This window comes from Acomys minous, assembly GCF_964271855.1.
Source record: "Acomys minous genome assembly, chromosome: 2".
Classification (NCBI taxonomy): Eukaryota; Metazoa; Chordata; class Mammalia; order Rodentia; family Muridae; genus Acomys; species Acomys minous.
In genome coordinates, this window is record NC_140484.1 from 114,777,374 (window position 1) to 114,803,299 (window position 25,926).

Below are 25,926 nucleotides of genomic sequence, written 5' to 3' on the forward strand. Positions count from 1 at the left end.
TCGGCATTTGTACTTTGTCTGAAGCCCCAGTGAGTGAGATGGTGCCTGGCTTTGGAGCTGAGAGCGTCTTCAGCAGTGGGAACAGCTTACACACATAGAGCCTGAGGGTTGGGGTGGTTTGGGGATCAGAATCGAAAGGTGGTATAGTCACTACTCACGGGATGTATTCTCCTGGAGGGAGATCTGTCCCCTCCCGCCCTAAACTCTAGCAAGTTTTCACTCACATGGAAAGTTTGTTCTTGCCCAGGTTTGAATATACCCAGGTTACTGCTAGATTAGGAAGTTACTTGTTTCATTTTGCTTTTTTTGTTCTTTGCCTCTGAGCCTCCATCGAACTCTTCACTTACCTGAGGTAGCAACCTACCATGTCACAGTAAGTCACGGAGATGAAGGAGAGTCAGGCTTGTGAAACGTTCTCAGTCTCCACCCAGGTGAAGGGTTCTGGCTCACTGTGCACATGAATAACGTCAGGCTGGACTGCCTAACTCCCAGGGATACCCATTCTGAAAGTCTGTAACCTAAAACATTTGGGAACCCACTCCCGAGGTCAGTGGCTGATGGCGAACCATCTGTGGCCTCCCAGGAAGGAAGAAGGTCCATAACCATCTTGACTTCCTTGTGACAAGCAACACCAAAATGGCCTTCCAGCAAGCCCCTGCACTAGTGTGTTCAGTTGAACCACACAAACTCGCTCAGTGATCTCACACTATATGAAATGAAAGAGACTTAAGAATAAGCCTTTTATTTATATATACATTGTGCTTGTGTGTGTGTGTGTGTGTGTGCGCGCGCGCGCGCGCATGTGCACGTACACACGCACATGCCGTTGCACTCTTACAGGTGTCAGAAGACATCTTGCAGGAGTCACTTCTCTTATTGCGCCATGTGGGTTCCAGGGCTTGGACTCAGGTCGTCAGACTTGGCAACAAGCACCTTTACCTCCCGAGGCATTTGGCCAGCCCCGTATCAGGTTATAATAGTGTGGGCTTTTCCTTCCTTGCTTTTAAATAAAGAAAGATATGTTTCCCTATGAAAAATAGATAAGCGTATTTATGATCAGTAGTATCTGGTGATCTACTTTTATGATCTGTTCACTCCACCCATAATACCCTCAAGATGCTCCCTGTTTCTGCCTTCACAGTCCATCAGGCCCCCATCCCGCCCCCTCCATTCCCACCTTCTCTGTAGCGAATTTCTCTCTCCTCTCATTGGAGGCCCTGGCACCCCCCCATCCCCACCCCCACCTTCTCTGTGGCAGACTTCTCTGTCCTCTTTGACTCTTCTTCCCTAATGGCAGGGATGTAACTCTGCATGTGTCTTTTCATCTCCAACTGTATTCTTTTTCTTCCTTTTGAAACAAGGTTTCACTATGGAGCCCAGGCTGCCCTGGAACTGCCTTGAACTTGGGGCAATCCTCCTGTCCCAGCCTCCCTGAGGGCTGGGATTGAGGCACCAACTGTTCTTTCAGAGACTTGAGAACAAAGACTGTTTTAATGGTCTACGTTCCACACGGGTGTTCATTTGCACAGAATTAATTCATGCTGGCGTTTGTAAATTTTGGAAGGAACATACACTATCAGAACGAATCATTTCAGTCCAGGGATAAAAGATTCAAGGGAGAAAGAGGGACCTTGGTACCATGGCACCTTGAATGCAGGGCCCTGTGTGGTCTTCAGGACTCTTTGTTTCAGATACATGGGGCGGTGTGAGGGCAGGCACCGAGGTCAGTGAGGACATGAGCCAGGGTAAGCGGCACTCTTGCAGTAAACTGGGCTTGTCTTCCAACAGTGCATTTCACCCATTTGGATTTGTCCTGTGCCTCCAACCAGCATCCAAGCTAAGAAAGGTGATTGTTTTGCTCTAACCCCTCAGGTCCTCGTGTCCTTGTTCCCAATGCCATGGCTCGGCTTTAACCATTCCTGTCATTCCCGAAGGTGAACTTCGCACCTGCCTGCCACATCGTCTGCCCTTTGTCCTATTTGTTAATAAGCTTCTGAACGTGCTGCCCCGTTCTCCACCATTGCTTCCTAGCCAGTCCTACACATGGTCTGGTGACAACAGCTACCCAGGTCCCATGCCAGTAGGGGAAGCAAAGGGGGCCAGACAGATCACATGGAGTGTCGCTTTCCCAGAAAGGACCCTGGACTCATTCCTCACTGTAGAGGGAAAGGGAAGGACGCGTGGGAGGGCAGGACTGGTATCTGTGGACACTGAGATGGCCGGGGCACGGAGGCAAACGCCATCGTGTCAAGACCACAGAGCAGTTGAGGAGGAATGGAGAGGGCACACAGGGAAGCTGCTCTCTCAGGGAAAGCTGTTTGCTTAGAGGCTTGTCTGTGGGAATTGAGCGCAGAAGCAGTACAAGTGTGGCGGAGCTCAGGGTGAGGCAGGCAAATTCTGGGGTTCCAGATCAGCTTCAGGTGGGGAGGTTTGGAAGGGTGTAGTGAGGTCAGGTCAAGAGAAATCTTTGGACTGGCGGCTGAGGTAGGATAGGAGGAAGAGGCAGGAATGAGCCCCAGGCAGGCAATAAGAGAGGTGAGGGGGGAAGCTGGAGTACCTCGAAAGGCAGAGCGGAAAGCAGTGGACACGGTGCATGCCACACCCTACAAAGAGCCAGGGAGGATGCTGCCTGAATGAAGGCTGTGGTCCTGGCCAGAAAGAATCAGGACTGTCAAGGATATGCTTTGATAGTAAGATCGAAAACGAAATGGAAGCTGCTAGTGAGAAATCAGACTTGGAGAAAGAAAGGCAGAGGCCAGAAAACTCAGCCAAGCTGGATGAAAGCGTTCCGCAGAGGCATCTCAGCGAGGGAAGAAGTCTGTGACTTGTGAGGACAGGGCTTCCCTGGGAGGCCCACTGGTCCTAGTGGTGGGGTGACTTTACCTTACAAAGTCTCTATTTCCTTAGTTGTTAAGCAGAATAATTGTAGTTATTTCATAGGATCAATAAGAAGAGAGAAAGAGAACAGTGTGTGAAGTAATTGATAGGATGCCTGCACGTGTAAGAGCTTAGTAACCACCAGGTGCAGTGGTGAACACCTTTAATCCCAGCACTCGGGAGGCAGAGGCAGGCAGATCTCTGTGAGTTTGAGGCCAGCCTGGTCTACAAAGTGAGTCAAAGCTACACAAAGAAACCCTGTCTTGGGGGGGGAAAAAGAGTTTAGTAACCACAGTTGCTGTCCGGTAGAAATTTTCATAGGCATATTGTTGTTACCCAGATTAAATGGCAAATGGCATAATAGTCACCAAAACCATGTGAGACCTGTGTGGGTAACTGGGGAAAGGAGAGGCCTAGATAATTTCCAAAGAGGAAATATGAGTGGCAAATAACAAGTAGTATTTAGCCTTGGTAATGGTGAAGCGCTTAAAAAAAAAAAAGTGTTGTTGATGCTCAAAGGAAAAGCTAAAAGAATCATCAATATGACATTAACTTAGAGGCCGTATCTGTATCAGTCAGGATCGGCTGGTTTGTGCCATGGTAACCTCCCCAGGGTCTCAGAGTTAACCTCACACCTTGGGGTAGATGTTTACTTCGTATCAACAAGAGGAGGGTGCTGCAATTATAGTCCCACAGGGACCTCCACTGCTGGGGTGTTGACTCAGCACAAGATGGGAAAAGGGACTTGGTGCCCCCCCCCCCACGCACACACACACACACACACACTGGCCCCCTAAGGCTGTTTCCCAGAAGTTGGTAATTCCCTTTCCCGTTCTGTTGACTAAAGAAAAGCTCTTAGCCATACCCAGCCTTAGAAGAAGCGCGCCTTACGTGTGCCCACAGTGGAGGCGAGAACGCCGGCAAGATGACTCTGTCATAAAAACTCTTGCTACCGAGCCTGGCGACCTGACTCTGATCAGAGACCCACACAGTGGAAGCAGAGAACTGACTCCCACCAAGTGTTCTTTGGCCTTCATCTCTGTGCTGTAGTGTGCTTGCGCTCTCTCTCTCTCTCTCTCTCTCTCTCTCTCTCTAAGTAAATAAATAAACAACAAACAAAAAAGCTAATAAATGGCCATTAATAAATCAGAAGCGAAGAGAAAAAGAACCTAGAGTCCACCCTTCAGTCTCTTTCCTAACCTGTCCATTCCTCTTTCCTACTTTAGGACCTCTCATTAGGTTTTGTTGTTGTTGTTGTTGTTGTTGTTGTTGAAGATTTATTTATTATTATGTATACATTGCTCTGCCTACATGTACGCCTGCAGGGCAGAAGAGAACACCAAATCTCATTATAGATGATTGTGAGCCACCATATGGTTACTGGGAATTGAACTCAGGACCTGTGGAAGAGTTGTCAGTGCTCTTAACCTCTGAGCCATCTCTCCAGGCCTCTCATTGGCTTTTACTTGAATTGACACCATAGCCGCACCCTCTTTGTCTCCCACAGGGCACTATGTTCTCTCTCTCTCTTTTTAATTAAGATGTCTTATTTCTTGCTACTGTATCTTTAACACTTAGGGGTTTTGGTTGGTTGGGTTTTTTGTTTTTTGGTTTTTTTTTTTTCTTTCAAGACAGGGTTTCTCTGTGTAGCCTTCGCTGTCCTGGACTCGCTTTGTAGACCAGGCTGGCCTTGAACTGACAGTGATCTGCCTGCCTCTGCCTCCCTGAGTGCTGGGATTAAAGGCGTGCACCACCACATCTGGCCATTTTTGGTTTTGTTTTTTCAAGCAAACGTCCCAGCGGGACTATAACTGGCAGTGCCCTCCTCCTGTTGTCATGAAGTAAACATCTACCACAACATGCCCTGATCACTCTGTAGACCAGGCTGGCCTCGAACTCACAGTGATCTGCCTGCCCCTGTTTCCCAAGTGCTGGGATTAAAGGTGCACGCCACCACAGCTCGGCTTGTGTTCTGTTTCTAAAAGCACAAGGCTGACCAAAGCACAGCCCTGCTTCAGACCGCAGAAGGGTCTCACTGGCCAGGGAGGTCCAGCCTTGGCCCTGCCTCTCCTCACTACACACCTATCTACACACCTCAAGCCACTCCACTCTTCTGACACTGGGGTCCCTCCTCCCTGGAATCCCCCTACAGCCTTTGCGCAGCCTCCACACCGGGAGAATGCACACACATCCTTGGAGGAACCCTCACATCCTTCCCACACAGAGTGGGGGCTTCTCTTCTGTGTGGCCTTACAATGTCCAATGCTTCTACGATAGCATTCATGTTTGCATTAAACGTTACCTACAGATCTAAATCCTCAATAGATCATAGAGTGGCCTACTATTAGCAGCAGCACGGATTCATCAATTGTCAGGTTAAAGGCCATACAATGCAGATGCTGTTGGTCCTTGCCCATCCTCTGTCCTCTGGTGCTCAACAGACACAACCCCACAAGGGGATTCTCCAGTCACCGGGCAGAACTCAGGGCTAGCCCTGGTTCTCTGACTCTCAAGTCCTTCTTCACATACCGTGTATCTTTGCTGTCTGCTGTGATGTATGCAAACATGAATTTTTACAGTTATTTATAATTTATTGCTTGGATGCATAGATTATAAATAACTGTAAAAATGGCAGTTCTTTATAACTTGACGAATTGATTTAAAGCCAGGCCGTGGTGGCACATGTCTTGAATCCCAGCACTCTGGAGGCAGAGGCAGGCAGATCTCTTGAGTTTGAGGCCAGCCTGGTCTACAGAGCGAGATCCAGGACAACCAGGGTTGTTGTTACACAGAAAAGCCCTCTCTTGTGTGTGGAGGGGGGCAAAAAATAAAAACTATAACCAAAAAAGCTTAAAAAGAAACAATTGATTTAAACAACAACAGAAATTAGAAGCCTAAGCTTGACCAAAAGTGGCAGACTGAATCCATGTGTATTCTTAGGCTTTCCTGAACCCTGCCCCACACAATAAATAAATAAATATTTTAAAAGGGACCAGCAGCCCATAGGGAATGGGCAGGCAGTGGATCCGATGAGCAGAAAGCAGTGGTCAGGTGGAAATGGAAACTGACTTGAAATATCCAGGAAAGCTAACCCTAAACCCTCACAGTGACCGTACAAGAGCCAGGCTGATCGGGGGACCCAGGTGTTGGGGGTGCCCAGTACCTTTGAGCTCCCAAACATGACAGGGTGGTAGGAAGCTCAGCTGACTTCTCCCTTCTCACACAGGATGTGATTCCCCTGTTCTGCCCTGCAGGAGACTAGCAGCTTGAGGATGGGGCGGGGCACCAGGTCTGGTGAGGAGGCCTACACAAGTAGGTTCTGGAGAGATGGGAGGATTCACCTTGGGGGAGACTGACCACCCCAGGAGAAAAGTCCCAGATCATCTCGTGAGATAGCAGGAACCCCCGGATTGGGAGGCCTGCCTATGTAGACACATAGAACATGCCAGCTTTTTAGCACCCCATCTTTCAAGGAAGCCTGAGGAAAGCCTTGAAGGTGAGAGCTGTGGTAGGTAGCGCCGGCTCAGAGGCAAGGGAGGATGTGTGTGCCTGTGGCGAGAATAGAAGATCACAGTTAGCATATGAAGCCACAGGAAAGGGCTTGCGAGCAGAAAGAGAGACTATTAGAGGGACAGTAAGTTTGAAGATCTCTTCCGGAAAGAGTAAAAAGACAAAGTAATGGAATGGGGAATGGAAAAGAAATTGTGAGCATCCGTCCAAGAAATCCAACATTCAGATAACACCGGTTCCTGAAGAAAGGCTCGGGAGGCTGCAGGGGAGGGATCAACCAAGCACTGCCTCACAGCCAGCCGGGAGCTGACGCCCAACACCCACCAGCCACTGACCCTTTGCCTCTGTGTTTCATGTGTCACAATTCTCTAGATCTTGAACATGGTTTATCTTTCTGGTTTTGTGATCCTTCCTCACACTGTGGACAGGAGGCCCGGTGCCTCCCCTGGGGGAACTTTTCTCACAAGGGCAGGTCGTTGGCCATTGGAGGCCATGTTATCCAGTGCTTTAGGAGAGGGCTGACCCTCAGCCATCCTTGACAATGGCTTCTTTCAGCTGCACCAAAGGCTCCAGCTGCGCCCTTTCCTTCCTTCTGGGTCTCCGCTCACGGCTTGCTCTGCCCCGGGAGCTGTGGCTGTTGGCCCACAGTCTCCTCAGTGCCTGTCTTGCTTCCATGGGCTTTCTGTTTATCTTTTCATCTTTAAAAATATCCCAGTATGTGGCTTACACTGGCCTGGAACTTGCAATCCTCCTGCCTCAGCCTCCCAATTGCTGAGATCACAGACACGCAGCACCACACCTAGCCCTTTCATCCTTCTTCCTGGTTTTATCGATGTGTTAGTTGCTGAGCAGTCCTTCAACTTGTTCAACCATCTTCTTGCATTGCCATTTTTTGCTTTCCCAGTGCTGCTGTGAGACATTGTGCATTTACCCATCCCAGTGTCAGACAAACTCCTAGAAATGTAATTGTTGGGTCAAAGGGACTTCTGTAGACAAATTTGCCAGTGGCTGCCTTCCAGCCTTTCCCATGAGCACCATGTGAGGGGGCCAGTTATGCCCCAGACCCACAGCAGTCAGGTCTCTCTGGTTCTTGTGGACATTTGCCAAGAGGGCGGGTGAGACATTCCCCCCTCTGTGGTTTTCATTTGTATTTCTTTGAAAAGGGCATTTTAAAAAATGCATTTTAAGAGCTTCTTTTGTGTCCTTTGCTGCTCCTCGCCTCTGGCCACTGCCCTAATGGTCACTGGCCTGTTCTGGTCATTTGAGAGAGCTCCAGATAGACCAGGGAAATTAGGCCTACATGATGGGAATTGCAAATATTTGTTCCTGGTTTGCCATTTGCCTTTCGACTTTACATGTGGTGTTTGCCATGCAGAATTTTGTAATGTATGCATAGTCAAATTTTTCAATAGCTTCTTTTGTGCCTTGTGGAATTTCTGTTTTCATTAGAAAGGTAATCCTTTCTAAGAAAGAAATCCCTCTTTGCTTCAGTTTTTTTTTGTTTTTTTGTTTTTTTGTTTTTTGTAATCTGAATTTCTTCTAGCACATGCATAGCTTTTTAAAATGCCTGATCCTTCTGAAAAAGGAAGCTCCAACTCCCCTTTTTCTAGATGGCTGTCCTTCATCCCACAGCATCCACTCGACAACCCATCTTTGCCTCGTGTGTTCAGGATTGTCTTTCTCTCACTAGGGTCCCTGTATTTAGGAACACTTGGTGACTCTGAGCATGCACCATCCGTAGGCTGTAGCTTCACAGTGTGTCTTGCTGTGGGGGTGGGGCATGCAAGGATGGCCTCTCAGCTACACTCCCTTCTCTGAATGCCATCGGCTTCCTGATAGGTCATCCTCCCACATGAGCACTTAAATGCTTTATTCCAAATGCACAGGTCCTAGTGTTGTGGTTATGCATCTGCCAAGTTTGCAGATGATTTAGGGAGAAATAACATGCTTATGGTACAGATGTTTCCAGTACAGACTTGTTTGCCCCGTGAGCCCTAAAGAGCATTAGCAGTAATCTGCCTTCTTAATCTCCGTCTCATGGTGTGAAACCCCTGCGAACAGGAATAGAGTCAGATTCATATAATTACTGACAAAAGAAGCATAATTTTTATTAAATATTGTAAGAACAAGTCTTCTGTTCTTGCATAACTTGTCATTCTTTTTTTTTTAAAGATGTATTTATTTATTATGTATACAGTCTTCTGCATGCATGTAGACCCACAGGCCAGAAGAGGGCATCAGATCACATTATAGATGGTTGTGAACCACCATGTGGTTGCTGGGAATTGAACTCAGGACCTCTGGAAGAGCAGCCAGTGTTCTTAACCTCTGAGCCATCTATCTCTCCAGCCCCAACTTGTCATTCTTTAAGGTTCTTTTTCCTACACACTGAAGAAAGGCAACATGTAGTACCAATGTTATGTCAAATATCGACATTTAAATTTTTTTCAGTTATCTTTTCATTTTCTTCCACTTATTTCTATTTTATATGTATGGGTGGTTTTGCCTGCATGTATGTCTGTGCACAGTACTCAAAAATGGTAGAAGTGGGCACTAGATCAGTGTGTCTGGAGCTGTATTCAATTCTGAGCCACCATGTGCTTGGGTGCTGGGAATTGAGCCCCGCTCATCTGGAAGAGCAGCCAGATAGCTGGCTAGCCATCTCTCCACCCCCATCTCAACGTCATCTTCTAATTTAAGCGTTGGTAAAAGAGCTGCCTGTGTAGATAACCCAGCAGGTTCACATGGAGATGTCATAGTGGAGGGGATGAGACTTTCCACTTCCCTCCCTCCAAAGCCTGGCACAGAAGTGCCATTGGGGAACAGCCAGAGGCAATACCGGATTTGACAGAGACTGGACCATGGCACTGAATGTGTGTCCTCCAGACAGTAGGGAAGTCACTGGAGGACATGGGGACACAACAAAGGTGTTCTGTGTCCTGTGTGCCAACATGTGCCCTGTTTGGCCAGTCAGTACAGGCAGGCTCATTTTTGTTGTTGTTTTTAATCCATAACTTCTCAGTAAAACGGTTTGCCATGGTGATAATGTTTTCCATGTCTGAACACACTGAATCTGGGGCTGTGCTCGGCACTTGGGCAGCCATGTCGGCAAGACTCTGCCCAAGGTTAGGACAGTTGTCTGTTACTCTCATGTACAGGCCCATTTCTAAGGGATGCCTCTTGTCCAGTTGTGCCTATTAGCAACGCCCTCAACCCCTGCAGCCATTTTTAGAGCATGGAGTCAAAATCGGGGAGAGGCACATCCGAGAGGACTGTGGGGCTTGGTAGCCTGCCAGGAGACGCAGCTTGTGGGATCAGATGCAGTTAACATGTAAATACTGTTCCAAGGGTTTGAAAGATTTTTCTTTGAACTTAGCGCCGAAAAGTATGGATGGTTTCATTTCAAGTGATTTAATTGCTGTTTACAGGCCTGTTCTCCCCAACATGCCTGTTTAAAAGCTTGCCATTGGCACACATGGGCTCCACAGATGTGCCCGCTCTGCCCAGCGGCCCCTCCACCCAGAGCTTAGAAGCCAGCTTCAGGGACAGAAGATGATTTCCATCTTGCCCAGTACAGTTCCTCCTCTTTCCAGGCAGAAGCAGAATCGTTTCTGGGTTGGAATTTTCCTGTGCTGTATCCAGCAAATCTGGAATAGCAAGGATGGGGAGGTATAATGAGCAGCAGCTGCAAAGCGTCTGCCTCCACTGGAGCCCACGCTGGATGCAGAGCGCAGGCCGGCCACGCCGTGTGTAGAGCAGAGCAGGCCGAGGTCTTGGGATTGGGTATCTGGGAAGCTGCTCAGAGACAAAGGGCCAAGGCATTTGTTCCAAAGCTTAGGATGGACGAGTCCTTCCTCACATCAGCCTTGCCTCCCTGGAGGACTAGAGAGATGTGCCCCTAGGGCATCCTGAAAAGGAAGAGTTCTGGCTCGTGACCCAGGGTGATGCCCTGGCAATAGCTCTAAAGACCTAATACTGACTTCTTGGTCAGGCTAGGGGGGAGGAACCTGGAGGGGGAGCCTGGGCTGAACCTAGGTTCGGAAACTTAGGGAGCTGGGGAGGGGAGGCTTTGGTCTGTCAGAACAAGAGAGAGAGAGAGAGAGAGAGAGAGAGACAGAGAGAGAGAGAGAGAGAGAGAGAGAGAGAGACAGAGACAGAGAGAGAGAGAGAGAGAGAGGAGAGGGAGAGAGAGAGGGGAGGGGGGAGGGAAAGGGAAGGGAGAGGAGAGAGGAGAGAACAGACAGACAGGTTCAACTTTGCCACCTCAACAAAGTGTTGAGCATTGATTAGCTTGGTGATTTATTTATACCCCAAACCTTCCACCCGCCATGTTTCTGGAAGTGCCTCTGTCTTTCTCTTCATTGCTTTCTGGGGTCTCATTATCTTTGGAGAGAGACCCAGGATGGTTTTATTAACAATCTGGCCTCATTTTTTAGAAATCAGCAAATGCAAATATTAAAATAATTACTATGCCCTTGTATTTCTGCAGGGGGGGAAACTACCCTGCCATTCAGAAAACAGTTTCAGTTGTAGAAAACATGAGACCAAAAAAAAAAAAAAAGGCTTTCTGTTGACTGTGTGGGAAAACCACCACAGAGAGGTCCCAGCAAACTCAATTATCAGGTTGAAGACATGCTTTCAGAAGGCATTTTGACAGTTGATTAATGCTTTGTTGCTAATTTAACTTCTAGTTATGGGGGGTTAGTGAGCCTTAAGTGTAAACTAACAAGAAAAGCCATGGCTTGGGTAAATGCTAAGCAGGCTTTGCCCAGGCCCTGGCAGGATGCTCAGACATGTTCCTTCTCCCTGAGAACTCCAGACTTCATCGCGAACTGATAACTCCTTACCAACCAGGCTGCATGCCATCATACCTCTGCCTTCTGCCTCTGAGACCTGTTGCCCAACCCTTGACACCCCTTAAGTGCTAAACTCCAGCTCAGGCCCTGAAATGACAGACACTGTGCCTCACTTTCCCCGTGTGCTTTGTAGCACCCACACTTGTGAGTTTCCTTGGGCTAATTAATTCATGGTGACCCTGATAGTGTCTTTGGCTTCGCCCCAGCTGCTGACAGTGCACTCCCAGGTAGGGATTCCACGTGTCACTGACCTTTGGTCAGAATATTTACCTCTTCTGGGGGCAAATATTTTTCTCCAGAGATGGAAAATTTGGTGTTCTTTCCTTCAGTGTGTACACAGAACTGAGAGAAAGCCTGCTGAGACACATGTTCTCTCTGGAAACTGAGTGGGCATTAGAGCTTGTGTACCCTAACGGTCCCAACCAACCCCTGACTGGAATTCAGACTGGTGTTCCGAGAGTCAAGGAAGGACATCAGCATCCCTGCAGAGTGAGGTTCCCAGAAAAGAATGAGAAAGCCACATGGCAGCTGGCGAGATCGCTCAGTGGTTAAAAGTATATGCTGCTCTTGCAGAGGACTGGGTTAGAGTCCCATCAGCCACACGGTGGCTCACAGTCTTCCATAACTTCGGCTCTAGAGGATCCAGCACCCTCTGAGGAAATTAGGCCTACATGGTGCCCAGATACGTGAAGGCCAAACACACATAAAATAAAAATACATCTTAAACAAACAAGAAAACAATAGACGCCATAGAGAGCTTTTTCATGATTTCCTCTCCTTTTTGAGTCTCTGAAATGGCTCTTGGACTTGAGTTCTGTAGGAGAGGGAAGCGTGTGGGCCAGACTACAGAGTGACAGAGACGTGTTTGTGGAACTGAACAAAGTCAGGGCCTGTGGTCTCCCTCCGGAGACTTCCTGGGAGGTGCTGCGGCTACAAACACTTCCCTCAGGACCTGCCAGAAGAGGTGCGGTGCTGGCGTCAGACAGTCAACAGTTCTGAAGAAGATAGCCATCCATTTTGCATGCTGACCTTTCAAATCAACCCCAAGGGTGAATTCTAGATGAATTCCAGAGGCAGCTGCAGGAGCCTAGCAGACAGAGCCTTGCAGACTCTCAGCACTGGATGTCCCTCTTTCTGCCTAAGGCCTTTGAGTTCCAGCAGGGGGTAAATTAAAGATGAATTTCTTACTTCTGATAAACATCGCAATATTTAGCTATTCCTTGATGCACTTTTTAGTACACAGTAGGGGTATAGTCATGTACATCTAACTGAAGCAGACTGAACGCTCTGGAGAAAGGGAAAGCCGAGCCTAGAGCTCTGTGCTAGAGCACTTCCCCTGGCATGCTGGAGGTCCTGAGATGCATCCCAGGCACCGCAAAACTAGAAAAATAAGAGCACACACAGACAGCTTCATTTCTGCTAGCCCTTCTGCTGCCTTCTCCCTTCAGAGGCGCGTGAGCCTGCATTACACGTGAGTCCCCTCTGCCAGCGCCAGGCCCGTGTCTCCCCCACAGGGAAAACATCTTGTCACTCGCTTCAATTTAAAGACGTGTTTCTGGGTTTTCATTTGTTTCATTTATTGCACAACATGATCCCAACCTGAAGCTACAAAGCCATCTGTGCTTAGACACAGATACAGCCATCTGCCCAGCACCAGGGAGCTGTCTGGGGCATCGCTTGGAGAGGCCGTGTGTCTGGGTATGGTAACACCTGCCCGTCACCCCTGCCTGAGGCAAGAGGATCAAACCCTGTCAAAAGACAGTGGTCTTTCCTTGGGATGTTATTAGGTTATAGTTAATAGTCCCACCTTTTAACTTGATTCCCCGGGCTGAGTTGAGCTGTGATCCCATCTCAATGCAAACCGAGCACGGGCAGAAGAAAGCCAAAGTAGAAGTGGGCGGGACTTCCTCTGGAATGGGTCCCCTGTTAGGTGGCTGTTGCCTTGTACCTGCTGGGTCCTTTCTTCACATCATTGCCAGCTCTGGCTTAGATGCCCTCTTTTACCAGGTCCTCAGGAAGCTGATGTCTATGGGGGTAAGTAATGCAAGGATCCTCTGTGTCACTGAGAAGGAGAGAGCCTTAAAAAGTGGACACTAGGAAATGCACATACTATTTTGCTTGTTTGTTTGGGTTTTCCTTGGTGGTCCGTTGGGGTCTTTTTGTTGTTGTTGCTGTTGTTTTGGGGGGTTCAAGATTTCTCTGTGTACCCTTGACTGTCCTGGACTTGCTTTATAGACCAGGTTGGCCTTGAACTCACAGCAATCCATCTGCCTCTGCCTCCCTGAGTACGGGGATTAAAGGCAGGTGGGTTGTTTTTTTGTGGGCTGGTGGTATTGCTGTTGCTGCAGTGCTAGGGAGGATCCCCAGAGCCTAGTGCATGACAGGGAAGGCCTCTGAAATCACATCCCAGCCTCACAAGCCACTGTGATGGAGGTTTTAAGCTGGAGGCTGCTAACCATGTACGCTGCGGCAAGCCTCATTTACACTGGTGCTTAACTGTTGCTTTTCTTACAGGACGATTAGTGGGATCTGGGGAGAGAAAGTATCCCTTTTCCTCTCTTATACCTAGTTACCATCCACACAAGCCTGCACAGTGCCAGGACCTCAGTTGAACTCTCAGTTTTACCCTCGGCTCACAGTCTGGCCATCCAAGCTTTTAACTTGCTGGCCCCAGGGTCCCCACAGAGAAGCAGGCAGTCCATGGCACGAAACTGACATCAAAGTCAAATGAGATCATTTACAAAAAAGGACTTTGAAAACCTGGGAAGGGCTATAGAAAAACAAACAGTTTTACTTAACATGTTCTCTGTTCAAAGAGAAAGGTAAATAAATTCAGGATTGCAGAGCCATAAATAGCATCTCCGAATCTCTGGCTTCTGTTACTAAGGGGCTTTCTTTGAGGAGGATAATCCTTAAGTCACTGAGGGAAAGGCCTCAGGTTTTGGTCCAGTCACGTCATTTCTTTGCTGTTGTAAACTTCCGGTGGCTTTTCTTTGGCACGAGTCTCATTCTGGCAAGTGACTAGAGCATGGTAGGGATTTTCTTCTATTTTTCTTTGAGAAATAATCATCTTCATTCTTCCTTTGCCAGGGAAGAGAAGGAAGCCTCCTCAGTGCAGCTCCACAGGGCCGGAGAGCAGGCTCAGTGGTTAAGAGAACTGCCTGCTCTCCCAGAGGACCCAGGTTCAATCCCCAGCACCCACATGGCGGCTCCCAGCCATCTGTAACACTCTAGTTCCGGGATCCAGTGCCCTCTTCTGGCCTCTGCAAGCATCAGGCACACATGTGCACCTGGCGCACAGACACGCATGTAGACAAAACACCCATAATCATAAAATAAAAATAAAGTCAAATAGGATGGTCTTGCTACGGGCGTTGCTCAGGCTGCCCACAAACTCCAGAATCCAGTGATGCCTTCGGCACGGCACCCAAATAACTGAGACCAAAGACACTTGCTTTGAGTTTTCTTTGAGAAAATATTGCCTTCACAGGCCCCAACACAAAGAACTATAGGCAGCTAAGGAATGCTGAGGGTGGAAGAAATAGTCCTACATCCAATACCAACAGCTATATCCAATACCAACAGTCAGCTCTGAAAGCATATATACATGTAACATTACACAGACTGAGCAGGTTGTATTTAGGAGTGTGTGTGTGTGTGTGTGTGTGTGTGTGTGTGTGTGTGTGTTATGTGTGTGTGTTAGGGCGTGTGGCCTGGAAGACGGTCCACATTTTTCCCTTGCGGTCTTTCCCATTGGGCAGTTTTGTTAGGAAAGCCAGATGGTGCTCTGATAAGGACAGGCTGGCCTCTGTTCTGCTGTGGTCTAGCTTGTCTCTTAGTAACGAGCCTTTATTGACCGCAGGCCCCAGCACAACAGTGGACAGAGCAGCAAGTGGCTTAGCAAAGGAGGAGGAGACACAATTCCTGCTTCCGTAGAGATATAAACATGACCATATGCTCCAAGTCTTGAGAAGAGCTTTTAACAGTATGCACGGCCCCGTGCAAAGCAGGGTAATCAAACTGCAGGCCTAACTATGAGGAAAGCTGCAAAGCTTTACTGTGGGACATGGGGGTGAGGAGTGAGGTGCCATGTTCTTAGAGGGGGCAAGTCAGTGAGTGCAAAGATGACTGTTAGCCCCGGGATAATATATGTTTGATATGTTTTCAATCAAATCTTCTCAAAGTTTCCCAGGAACCCAACAAGCTGATCATATAATTTACCTGGAAAATGAAATAACCTGCCAAGGAAATTTTGCAAAAGAATACTGAAGGCAACCTAAACTTTCATCTTTCAAAATATCCCATAAGCTGAATTGATTAAAACAACCATACTGGCAAGTAAATAGACAAATAGATGGTTGAACCCAAAAGAGAGTAGAGAAACATATGTAACCGGGAACTTGGCATATGTTACAGATAACGGTAGAAATCAGTCTGGACGAGTGGACCGTTTATTATTGTGCAAGAAAGTGAACTCGAAGGGAATACATTTTTTTTTGCTTTTCTTTTTTGTTTTTTTGAGACAGGGTTTCTCTGTATAGTCCTGGATGTCCTGGATTCGCTTTGTAGACCAGGCTGGCCTCGGAACTCATAGCGATCTGCCTGCCTCTGCCTTCTGAGTGCTAGGATTAAAGGCGTGCGCCACCACGCCCAGTGGGAATACATTTCTTTTTTAAAAACTATAAGAATAAGAGGAAATAGGTAGTATAATTATAAATGAGTGTGGAATCACTCTTCTTAAAATACCACACAAAGTCAGACATGGTGGTACAAGCCTGTAATTCCAGCATTTAGGAGGTAGAAGTAGGAGGAGCCAAGAGTTCAAGGCCAGTCTCAACAACATAGCAAGTTCAAGGCTAGCATGGGCTACACAGGACACTGTCTTAAAAACAAAATCAAACAAGAAGGAGGAGGAGCCAAAATATAAAGGTTTAACTTTAAAGATATACCAAATTTAACCACAAAATATAAAAAATATATATGAAAAAAAATCAAAGTAATCTTTCCTTAGCATCATGATGCATACCTGTAGTCCTAGCACTCAAGAAGCTGAGGCAGGAGGATTGCCAGTCCAAAGCCAGCCTGGACTACGTATCGAGACCCTTTCTCAAAACAAAAGAAAAACATACAAATTAATAAGGAAACAATTCTACCATACACATGATAATAATGTTTAATAATATAGAGATAGCAAAAATATAAATTAACAGGGAAAAGAGTAAAAATGTAATAGAAAATAAATAATATAAACAGAAAAATAAACATAAATAGTAGGAAATGTGAGTCAAGAAAATACAAATTGAAATGAGAAACACTTTTACATTTATTTATCTGTTTGGGAGTGCACATGTGTGTCATGCACACCTGTGGATGTCAGAGGACAACTTGCAGTAGCCATCCTGGGGTTTTAATTGAAGTCACCAGGCTTGGCAACAAAGCCCTCCAAGCCAAATTGCCAGCTGAGAGACATGTTTTTAAAAGCATAAATTGGGTCAACTTTAAATATGTTGAAATGAGGTGCCCATTAAAGTGGCCAAGAAGTAAAAATTTAATGCCAATCATCGATGAAGGTAAAGAAGCCAAACAAGTGCTTTTATGTATTACTGGTGGGGATATAAATTGATCTATCTTTTTTGAAAGGCCATTTGGCATAATCTATAGAGTTGGAACTACACCTGTCATCCAAAGGTCCCCTTGCAGTTCTCAACTGCTAGGCAGTCAGACTTCCAGGGAATGAAAATAAACACAAAACCTGCCAATGCTCACTTTCTCTCCCTTTCCCCCTCCCCCAGTTTGTTTTAGCATTGAACCATACCAAACAAGAACCAGGTTTATTGCAGTTCACAATCTCAGTTTCACAATGGGATACTGCAACAATTCCCCCTTTTTGCACAAACAAAAGACTTTTTTCTAACATCAATAAACTCTATACCATGTGGTAAAAAATACTTTCATCATGTCCAGTCCATTAGTATTTGGCAACCTTGGAGAAAGTATTCTGCTATCGTCTGTCCTATCTTGGTGACTCCAGAGTTCTGTACCTAAGTCACTGTGTATCATAACTTGCATTACTAATCAAAAACCACCTTTAAGACCTAAAACATCTTCTTAGATCCTAAGCAACTTAAGCTTAAATGTAAGAGTATAACTATTTAGTCTTCAGCCCCACCAGAGAGCTGAGAAGGATAAGTATTATCTAAATAAACAGGAAGTGCGGAGCAAGCAGCTTCCAAACCTATGACAGAGACTGCTGACTACCTGTGCAGTCTCTCTCATGTTGAAGCATCATCTTCAGCCTTCTGGCTCAGAGTGTCTGACAGACTTTTCTGTGAAGTGGGTATTATGAAGGACTTGCTTACCTTGTCCTGGCAAAGCTTAGCAGTTGGCTTTCCTGCATCTAGTTTGTCTTGTATTCTGTCTGCAGTAGAAGCAAGCCTGCCAGGTCTCTTAAGGGACAGGCGTAGGGCTATCCTTCCACTGTGCTTTGTCCGCCCAACTGGCCGCTATATTTTCAGACAAACTGTTGCATAGGTAGTTAGAATAAGCATATCCCTCCACAGACCTTGTCACACTCCAATGTTTGTGTGCCTTGCTTAGATAAACTCCAGAATATTTTATCCTTCGGATCTATATTTCTTCCTTGACCTGAACCATTCTGAACACTGTTTTGATTTTTTTCTCGTAGTTTTCCAATAAATTATATAAGTATTTTTTTAAGTGCAGTTAAGAGCCCACCACACTGAACTTACTTCAAAACCACAGCTTTGTAAGTCCTGCTGTGTGTTATTGTGAAGTTAATTAAAAATGGTGTTTGATCCGTGGGTGGTATTGTCATACAATTAAAGATTGTGAGACTTGTGCTGTGCATAGTTGACCCCACACTGTGCCTCTAGGGCAGTTGCGCCCCCCCCCCCCATACACTTTGATGGTTTATTCTACTAAATCTGAGAATGTCACCAAATGTCAATCAGATGAGAGCTAGACTCCTATTATCATGATACATACTATCTTTCAAAGATACTTTTTAATCCTTAGATTTGCTAAGTGGGCCTGTTTTCTATCCTTTCAGCAAATTCTCTCTTGGTGCTTAGTGTGGGTCCCTGGACACAGACTCGATGATAAATATGGCAGGAAGGATTCCCAGAAAGAACTTCCTACCTAATGAAACGACCTGGGTGCTGGGACAGAGCAGTCCACAGGGATGAGACAATTGTCCCAACAGCCAACCTGATTGGGATCGAGTCCTAAAGACAAGGCCCGTTTGGCCAGGAAAGGACTAAGGTGGCAAGCCAGACATCTGGAATAGAGATGCTGTCCCCCAGGAGTGTCCATCTGAGGTGAAGTGAGCCACTGGTTTCGTACTGATGCAGAGTTCGAGAAGCACAGGGTGTAACTAACCCTGAGACCAAGCTGAAGCCCTATGCTTAAGAGGGCTGCAGCAAGATTTGTGTGTTGAGATTCTCTTTCCATTGGCAAGGAGGACAGTTGGACAGTGGAGTGGATGTGGGAACAAGGCAGGGGGTAGGAGGCCATGGGGAGGCTGTTGCCGAGACTCAGAAGAGGCAATGGATCATGGGATGGAAGGTGTGTGTCTCAGCATGGTATGCAAAGTCTGCAAATAGCCAAAAGATTTGGTTGTGTCTTTGGCCATGTTCTAAGATTAAATCATGTTCTAAACAAAATCAAATAGTAGCTTATGTAATATGCGTGCTCTGGCTTTGTTAGTTTGCATTTATTTTATTTTAGAGACGGGATTTCTTGGTGTAACTCAGGCTGTCCTAGAACTCAGAGCCTGTAGAGTAAACCAAGCTAGTCTTGAACTCCAAGATCCACTTGCCTCCTGTTCTGATATTTTTAACTTCAGTATATTTATTTTCTTTATTCATATTGGAAGGAAATAGTTCTAATTTTCCTCAGGAGTTTGGTTTCCTGGTTCACCTTTCTCCTTCTACACGGCACAGTGGCAGTCTGAGGGTTTTTTTTGTAAATCATGTGGCTGAGTCTTACATAGTATTCAGTCGTCCAACTGAGGTTACTTTTATAAGGCTGCTGCTTTTTTGTTGCTATTCTAGCCGGCTCGGCCCTCGTAAGTACCCTCCCCTCCTGAGCAAATGCAGTCGTTTCCATGGGGATATCTGCACCTGCTGGCAAGTGGCCCCATGTCCTGTCACTTAAACACCCTCTCGTCCTCCTCTTCTCTCAGCCCCAAAGATGCAGCTTGTCGGGGACTCACCTAAGATGGATCGTCACTCCTTTAACTTTGTGTATATTTAACAGTATGCATACAAAAAGAATAAATAGAAAAAGAGCTTCTAGAACCATCTGGCTCTGAGGGAAATTATAGGCATGAATGAACAAAAAGGTTAAGATAATGGAGTAACACAGCAGCAATGGCAAAAGCGCGTAGTTACCGAGCATAGGTGCCAGGCGAGCCACTTTGTATACATTAACTCATCTGGTACTAATGAGGCCTCCCTTGTCACATGGGATGTATTCAGGGGATATTATTTGCTTCCTTTCCCCCCTCTATTATAGAAATAGCCCGGGTTGAATTACTTGATGCTCTAAATTTGAAATCGTGCTTGGTTTCTAAAGCTAATCTGGTGTAGGCGGCATTAATGAATGCAGAAGAGGAACAAATGGTGGCATGGATCCGCGGGGTGGTAAAATGTTCAGCTCGGTGGCAAAGTGCTCACTCAGCACGCCTGAGGCCCTGGGGCCGATCCCCTGGGTCTCAAAAGCGAATGATGAAACAGATTTTAAAAAAATAAAATAAAAAACAAGCAAGCAAATAAAAATCCATGGTGTTTATGGTTTAGTGTACTAAGATGAGGTGCCTTTGTTCAAGAGATATGGATGGAATTGACCGTCCCTGTTTTCCTTCCTCTCCTTTCTAGATACATTCCACCACTGATCTGGGGGAAAAGTGGACATATCCAGACAGCCTTGTATGGGAAGATGGGCAGGGTGAGGTCACCACACCCTTACGGGCACCGCAAGTTCATCACCATGTCGGACGGAGCCACGTCTACATTCGACCTCTTCGAGCCCCTGGCTGAGCACTGTGTTGGAGGTGAGCTGCTTTAGGTCCTGGTGTCGGGCCGCCTAGAGAGAGGAGCAGCCAGCAGTGGGAGCAGTGTGTGGCCCGTGCCACCCATTGTCCCGTTGTGCTCAGAGGCCAGATCGTCAGGATTCACTCCAACCTGTGCTTGTTAGTTCTTATGTAGCAGAAATCAGTAAAGAATCACAATCCATTTGCGAAGTGCGGACACCTATTTTAAAGGCTGGTGGGAAGAGCTTGGAGCCTGGAGCCCCCAGGACCTGGTCGGTTTTAGGAACAGCTTTAAGTGCTCTAGACCTGAGGTGGGCGATGCTGTCTCCCTTTACTGTGGGAAGCTGGTGCTAGGAAAGGCAGTATCGGTGGCTTTATTTGTTGAACAACAGGGCGTAAAGGCTCTCAGGTGCCTTGTGCATAAATCTCCTTGAACAAAAGGGCACATTAAAGCCGTATTTACTTTTCATGAGTCAGTGATACCCCATCCGAAAAATAACTCCAATTTCCGGTGCTGCTAGCATTTGGCAGTGCGCTTTCCCGTCCACACAGTAAACACACATTACAAATGCTTCATAACGAAGCCTTCTGAAGGAAGTGCACTTGGATGCCAGCATCCTTTTGAGTGCAGTCCCTACCAGAAGAGAACGTGGTTTTTGCTTATTCAAAGACACCTAGTTTGTTAGAGGAGTGTAGTCATTGTTTGTGGGTAAATTCCCTGTAAATGTGTGCTAACTCATTTATTCAAAGTAGCTCGAATGGCTGAGTAGCTGCAGAAGCACGTTGCCTCTGCCTGGAACACTCCTCCCCAGACCCTCACATGGATACCTCACCGTGACTCAGGTCTCAGATGTCTCCTCCTCTGAGAGTGTGGCCTCTCCTGTATACCCACGGTGCCTCCCTGCGTAGACCCTCACGGCCCCTGCCACTCTAGTTACTTCTGTAGCTGGTTAGGGCCCTTCTGCTGCAGTGTGGAAGTCCCCGGGGCCCAGGAGAATGTCCTCTCAGCCAACAATCAGAAAAGGAAGGCGTTCACGGTGTGTCTGTAAGCAGGGTAGCTGGTCTTACATGTGTTTATTCCACTAGTTCCCCCGCCACAGTTAGTTGTGTTCTTTCTCTTGTTGCTAATACTTTGGCCTCTAGCATTGAAGCATACAGTTGAAGCTCAGTGTGGTGGCTCGAGCATTGGAGAAACGGACACTCGAGGATCAGGAATTCAAGGCCAACTACGTAAAACTCTGTCTTAAAACAGCAACAACAACAACACTATAAAACAAAAACATAAATGTTAGCTTGAACAGTCTGTTCTCGCTGACGCCTGGTAGGGGAGTTGGAAAGGGCAACACCAACTCTTAGTTTCTTACCCATGACTTTCCGTCACCCGGGCTCCCTGCAAAGATCAATGAAGGTGATTGTATCTGCACCTAGGAAATATTCCTAAGAAAATGAGCTTTTTTTTTAAAAAAAAATGACTTCTTTTCCTGACTGCAGGAGGAATACATCTTCATTTTGGCAAACAGATAGAAATGTTTAAAAGTGAAAAATAGACCAGGCTAAAAATGAAAAAGAGGTGACCAGATGTGGTGTCGCACGCCTTTAATTCCAGCACTAGGGAAGTAGAGGCATATGAACCTGTGAGTTCCAGCCAGGGCTATCAAGAGATACCCTCTCTCAAGGAGAAGGGAAGGAGAAAGGGAGGGAGAATTACCCATAATCCCACCACCCCAGTACCTGTTAATATCAGTGTTCACATATTAAAAGGATACATACAAGAATAAATTAATAAAGGAGGAAAAAAAAAAAGGATACATAAAGGAACTCTTTCTCCACCCTATAGATGACGTCACCATGGTCATCTGTCCTGGAATTGCCAATCACAGCGAGAAGCAGTACATCCGAACCTTCGTTGACTATGCCCAGAAAAATGGCTACCGCTGTGCAGTGCTAAACCACCTGGGAGCCCTGCCCAACATTGAGCTGACCTCCCCACGCATGTTCACCTATGGTAAGCATGGGGTGTGGCCAAATGGACCACCCCCACCCCGCTCCTTTTCTTTTCTCACAGAAAGCATGCAGCTCTTCCAACCTTCTGCCTTGTAAGTGTAGAATGTGTGACCAACCATAAGATATGACGGGGCACACTTATTAGAGCAGCCAGCTTGCACTGGCATTTGTGATGCTGTGTCTTGAGCAGCTTTGGAAGTGGGTATCCATCCCAGCTCATAGCGGTTCATAGGGGAAGGTCTTGCCCAGGGTCCTTGACTTATCTGAGAATGCTGCTGGAGCCAGGGAGATCATGTGCATAACTAGACTGACGCCGTTCTCTGTGCCACCCCCACACCAGTTCCTCCAGATCCTACGAGACAGGTGAAGGTGTAGTGAGGGACATCAGTGTCAGTGGAAAGGAAGTCAGCTTTACACAAATGCTTCTTTAATAGAAACCCCGTCACCCCAAGTTCTCACTTCTGAACTGTTTCTTCTCATTTGTTTGTGTGTTTTTGAGACACGGTCTTACTTGGTAACATGGGCTATTCTAGAATGTATGGTATCATCCAGGCTGGCTTTGAACTTGCAGTGATCCTCCTGCCTGTGCCTCCCAAGTTCTGGGATGACAGGTGTGCACCACCATGCCCAACCCTGAACTGTTCACTCTTGATTCCCATTGGCTCTCCCTTCAGATTATATATGCACACATAATAATAAGCACATAGAAAGGTGCATCTGCGTGAGCAAATACATTATACTATGCCGTAATGGGAGACAACGGAACATTATATCTATAATCTCTCTGAAATAGCACTTTCTAGTTCTTCCCTCTCCCCTTCCGTCTTTATCTATATTTACGTAGCTTTCGTTTTGTTGCAGACACAGTTCCTATACTAATAGTAACTCAGAGCAATTTTAGAGTCACTTTTAAGCTACACAGTCATTGTATTGAACCTTTTTAAGTGCCTCATTGCTGTTCAGTTATGGTCATAGGGTGTACAGTGTTTTAAATTATATTGCTGAGATATCTTGTTTGTAGATTTTCTTTTTCCTTCTCTCTTTAGTACTGGGGGCTGAACCCACAGTCTTCTGCAGGCTGGGCAAACAGCCTGTCACTAAGCTATAACTGTAGCTCTCCTGCATTTTTATTTTGATACTAAGGCTCATCAAGTTGCTCAGGCTAGCCCTGAATTTGATCTGTAGCCAAGTAGGCTTAAACGTGTGTGATCCTCCTTTCTCAGCCTCCCGAGGAGCTAAAATAACAGATCTGGCTTTTTCTTCTCATTAATGACATCTTTGAAGTAGATTTCTGATAGAAGTGTGCAGTTGGCATTTCCCTTACATATTGTACATATTGTCAGACCTTGTTGGGGTTGTGCGTGCATGCTTTTGGGCAGCCATAGGACTGCACTGGAAATGGCTTCAAGTCCATTCCCACCCTTGCACTCACTCCCATTACTCAGACACCCCCTTGTTTACTCAGACACCCCCTTGTACAAACGCTTCTGCTCAATGGTCTGGTCAGTGGCTCGAGATGGAGATGAAAATCCAGATTTACACTAAACCCAGGTGCATGGCAAAATGTGATGTGTGGAGGAAGAATTGGCTCCGAAAAGCCAAGCTAGGCAACTTTGAACACAGATGAAAACAATAGGGAGTGATTGTAAGATCCTGGATTAGACAGAAAGCCATCTGGATAAGGGGAAGATAATGACACACGCCTTGGCTGCAAGGCTCCGCAGAGACTTAGAAGCTCCATCTAACAGCAAGTGCACCAACACAAATGAGAAATGCCAGTGAGGGGGCTGGGAATGCAGCTCAGTTGGTACAGCACTTACCTAGCAGACACAAAACCCTGGAGCTTAACCCTCAACACTGCATAAGCCAGGTGAGGTTGTACATGAATGTCTGGAGATAGAGGCAGGAGGATCATCCTTGACTATATAGGAGTTGAGACCCTGTCAAAAAGAAAGAAGAGGCTGGGCAGTGGTGGCGCACGCCTTTAATCCCAGCACTCAGGAGGCAGAGGCAGACAGATCTCTGTGAGTTCGAGGCCAGCCTGGTCTACAGAGTGAGCTTCAGGACAGCCAAGGCTACACAAAGAAACCCTGTCTCAAAAAAACCAAAAAAGAAAGAAAGAAGGAAGGAAGAGAAAAAAAAAAAAGGAAGAAAGAAAAAAGAGTAATTCAGGGGGAGGAGGTCCCCCTCAGTCACAGTCTTAGGGGAGGGAAGTAAGGGGAAAATGGGAGGGAGGGAGGTATGGGAGGATACAAGGGATGGGATAACAATTGAGATGTAATATGAATAAATTAATAAAATATATTTTTTAAAAAAGAGTAGTAGCCACTGCCACCGGTGAAGACACCTACACCTGGTCTATGTGCCGGTCTCATGCAGCTAGAATCCCCTTATTGTCAAGCCCAGCAAACCCAGAAACACAGTGTGGATGAAGAAACTGAAACACAGAGAGGAACCGTTTAGTCAGTAAGTAGAGGAGCTGAGACAGGAGCCCAGATCCAGCTGTCGTGACCTTCAGAGTCAATCACAGCTGGTAAGAGCCTCTGGGCCTCCAAGAGCCCTAGAGGGTCCTGGGCAGCAGCAGACAGTGAGACCTGATGGAAGGCGCCACCAACTGGAGACCACGTGCGAAGGAAGGAGCAAGGCAGGCTCCAGGCGGGCCGAGTGTGCTCTCAGAGAAGACGCCAGGCAGGAGACACTCCAGCCCGACCACAGTTGGCAAGGTGGCCTTGCTGAGGGAGCCTTGTTTCCAGATTCAACAGCATCATTCTTTAGGATCTAGTGATTTCCCAAAAAGACAGGTGACCTAGAAGAGATGGGACTTTTGTGGCTTTGCTATTCTTTTGCTCTGCAGCCGTACATGTAGCTGTTGCTTTGCATCTCTTAATGGGGTTGAGGCCAAATAAACATGACTTTCAAGAGGTATAAAAGGCTAGAATTCAGGTAGCTTATTGCAATCTAACACTTCTGTGGTGACTTGCAAGATGCTGGAGAGAGAACCTGGACTTTCTCAGCAGCTGTTTTAGCTAAAAATTGATTGATTTTTTTCAATAAGTGAATCCTTGGACTGGTGAGCAAGATGTGCTCCTCTAATGAAAGCGGCCTGATAGATTCGAGCAAAGCCTGGGTTTGCTGCTTTCAAAGGGTAAACTGAGACAGCTTAATTGTAAACATGCCAGAAGTGAAAAACCTTCACCCCAGCCAATCACATGTTGTGAGTCATACATATTACATTCTTAAACATGCTAGCTACCTTCCAAGCCTCAGCACAAATTCACGTGTAGTTTTACCAGTCGTTCTTTGTTTAACACCACTGTTATGCTTGACATAGCCGGGTATCTGACGTCCCTAACCCCGACTCACTTCTCCTTCCGGGTATGCTCTGTCACCCAGCCTCTTCTTTCTTTCCACTGAACTTTAGAAGTATTTGGTCAAATTCCAGGTTAATTTTCTATATCAGACAAGATAGACCAGCTGATGCGTCCCCAAAGCCCAGCAAGTCAAAAGCAGAGGTGTATTTCTCCCCACGCTGCATGTCCACAGCATAACCTGGGCCCTGGTCTCCATCACGACCGGCTTCATATAAAGGCCTAGGTTTGAAGAGCAGATGCTGAGTAGAACATGGCC

At 46.6% G+C, this 25,926-nt stretch overlaps 1 protein-coding gene across 1 annotated transcript in view; it reads left to right on the plus strand.

Annotated features, from left to right (window-relative positions):
* ABHD2 (abhydrolase domain containing 2, acylglycerol lipase) overlaps positions 1-25,926 on the plus strand; it is a 96,061-nt gene that overhangs the window by 37,334 nt on the left and 32,801 nt on the right. Inside the window, exons 4-5 of the mRNA XM_084773607.1 lie at positions 20,141-20,316; positions 22,133-22,300. Of these exons, the coding sequence (XP_084629733.1) occupies positions 20,141-20,316; positions 22,133-22,300 (344 nt within the window). The remainder of the gene's footprint in view (positions 1-20,140; positions 20,317-22,132; positions 22,301-25,926) is intronic.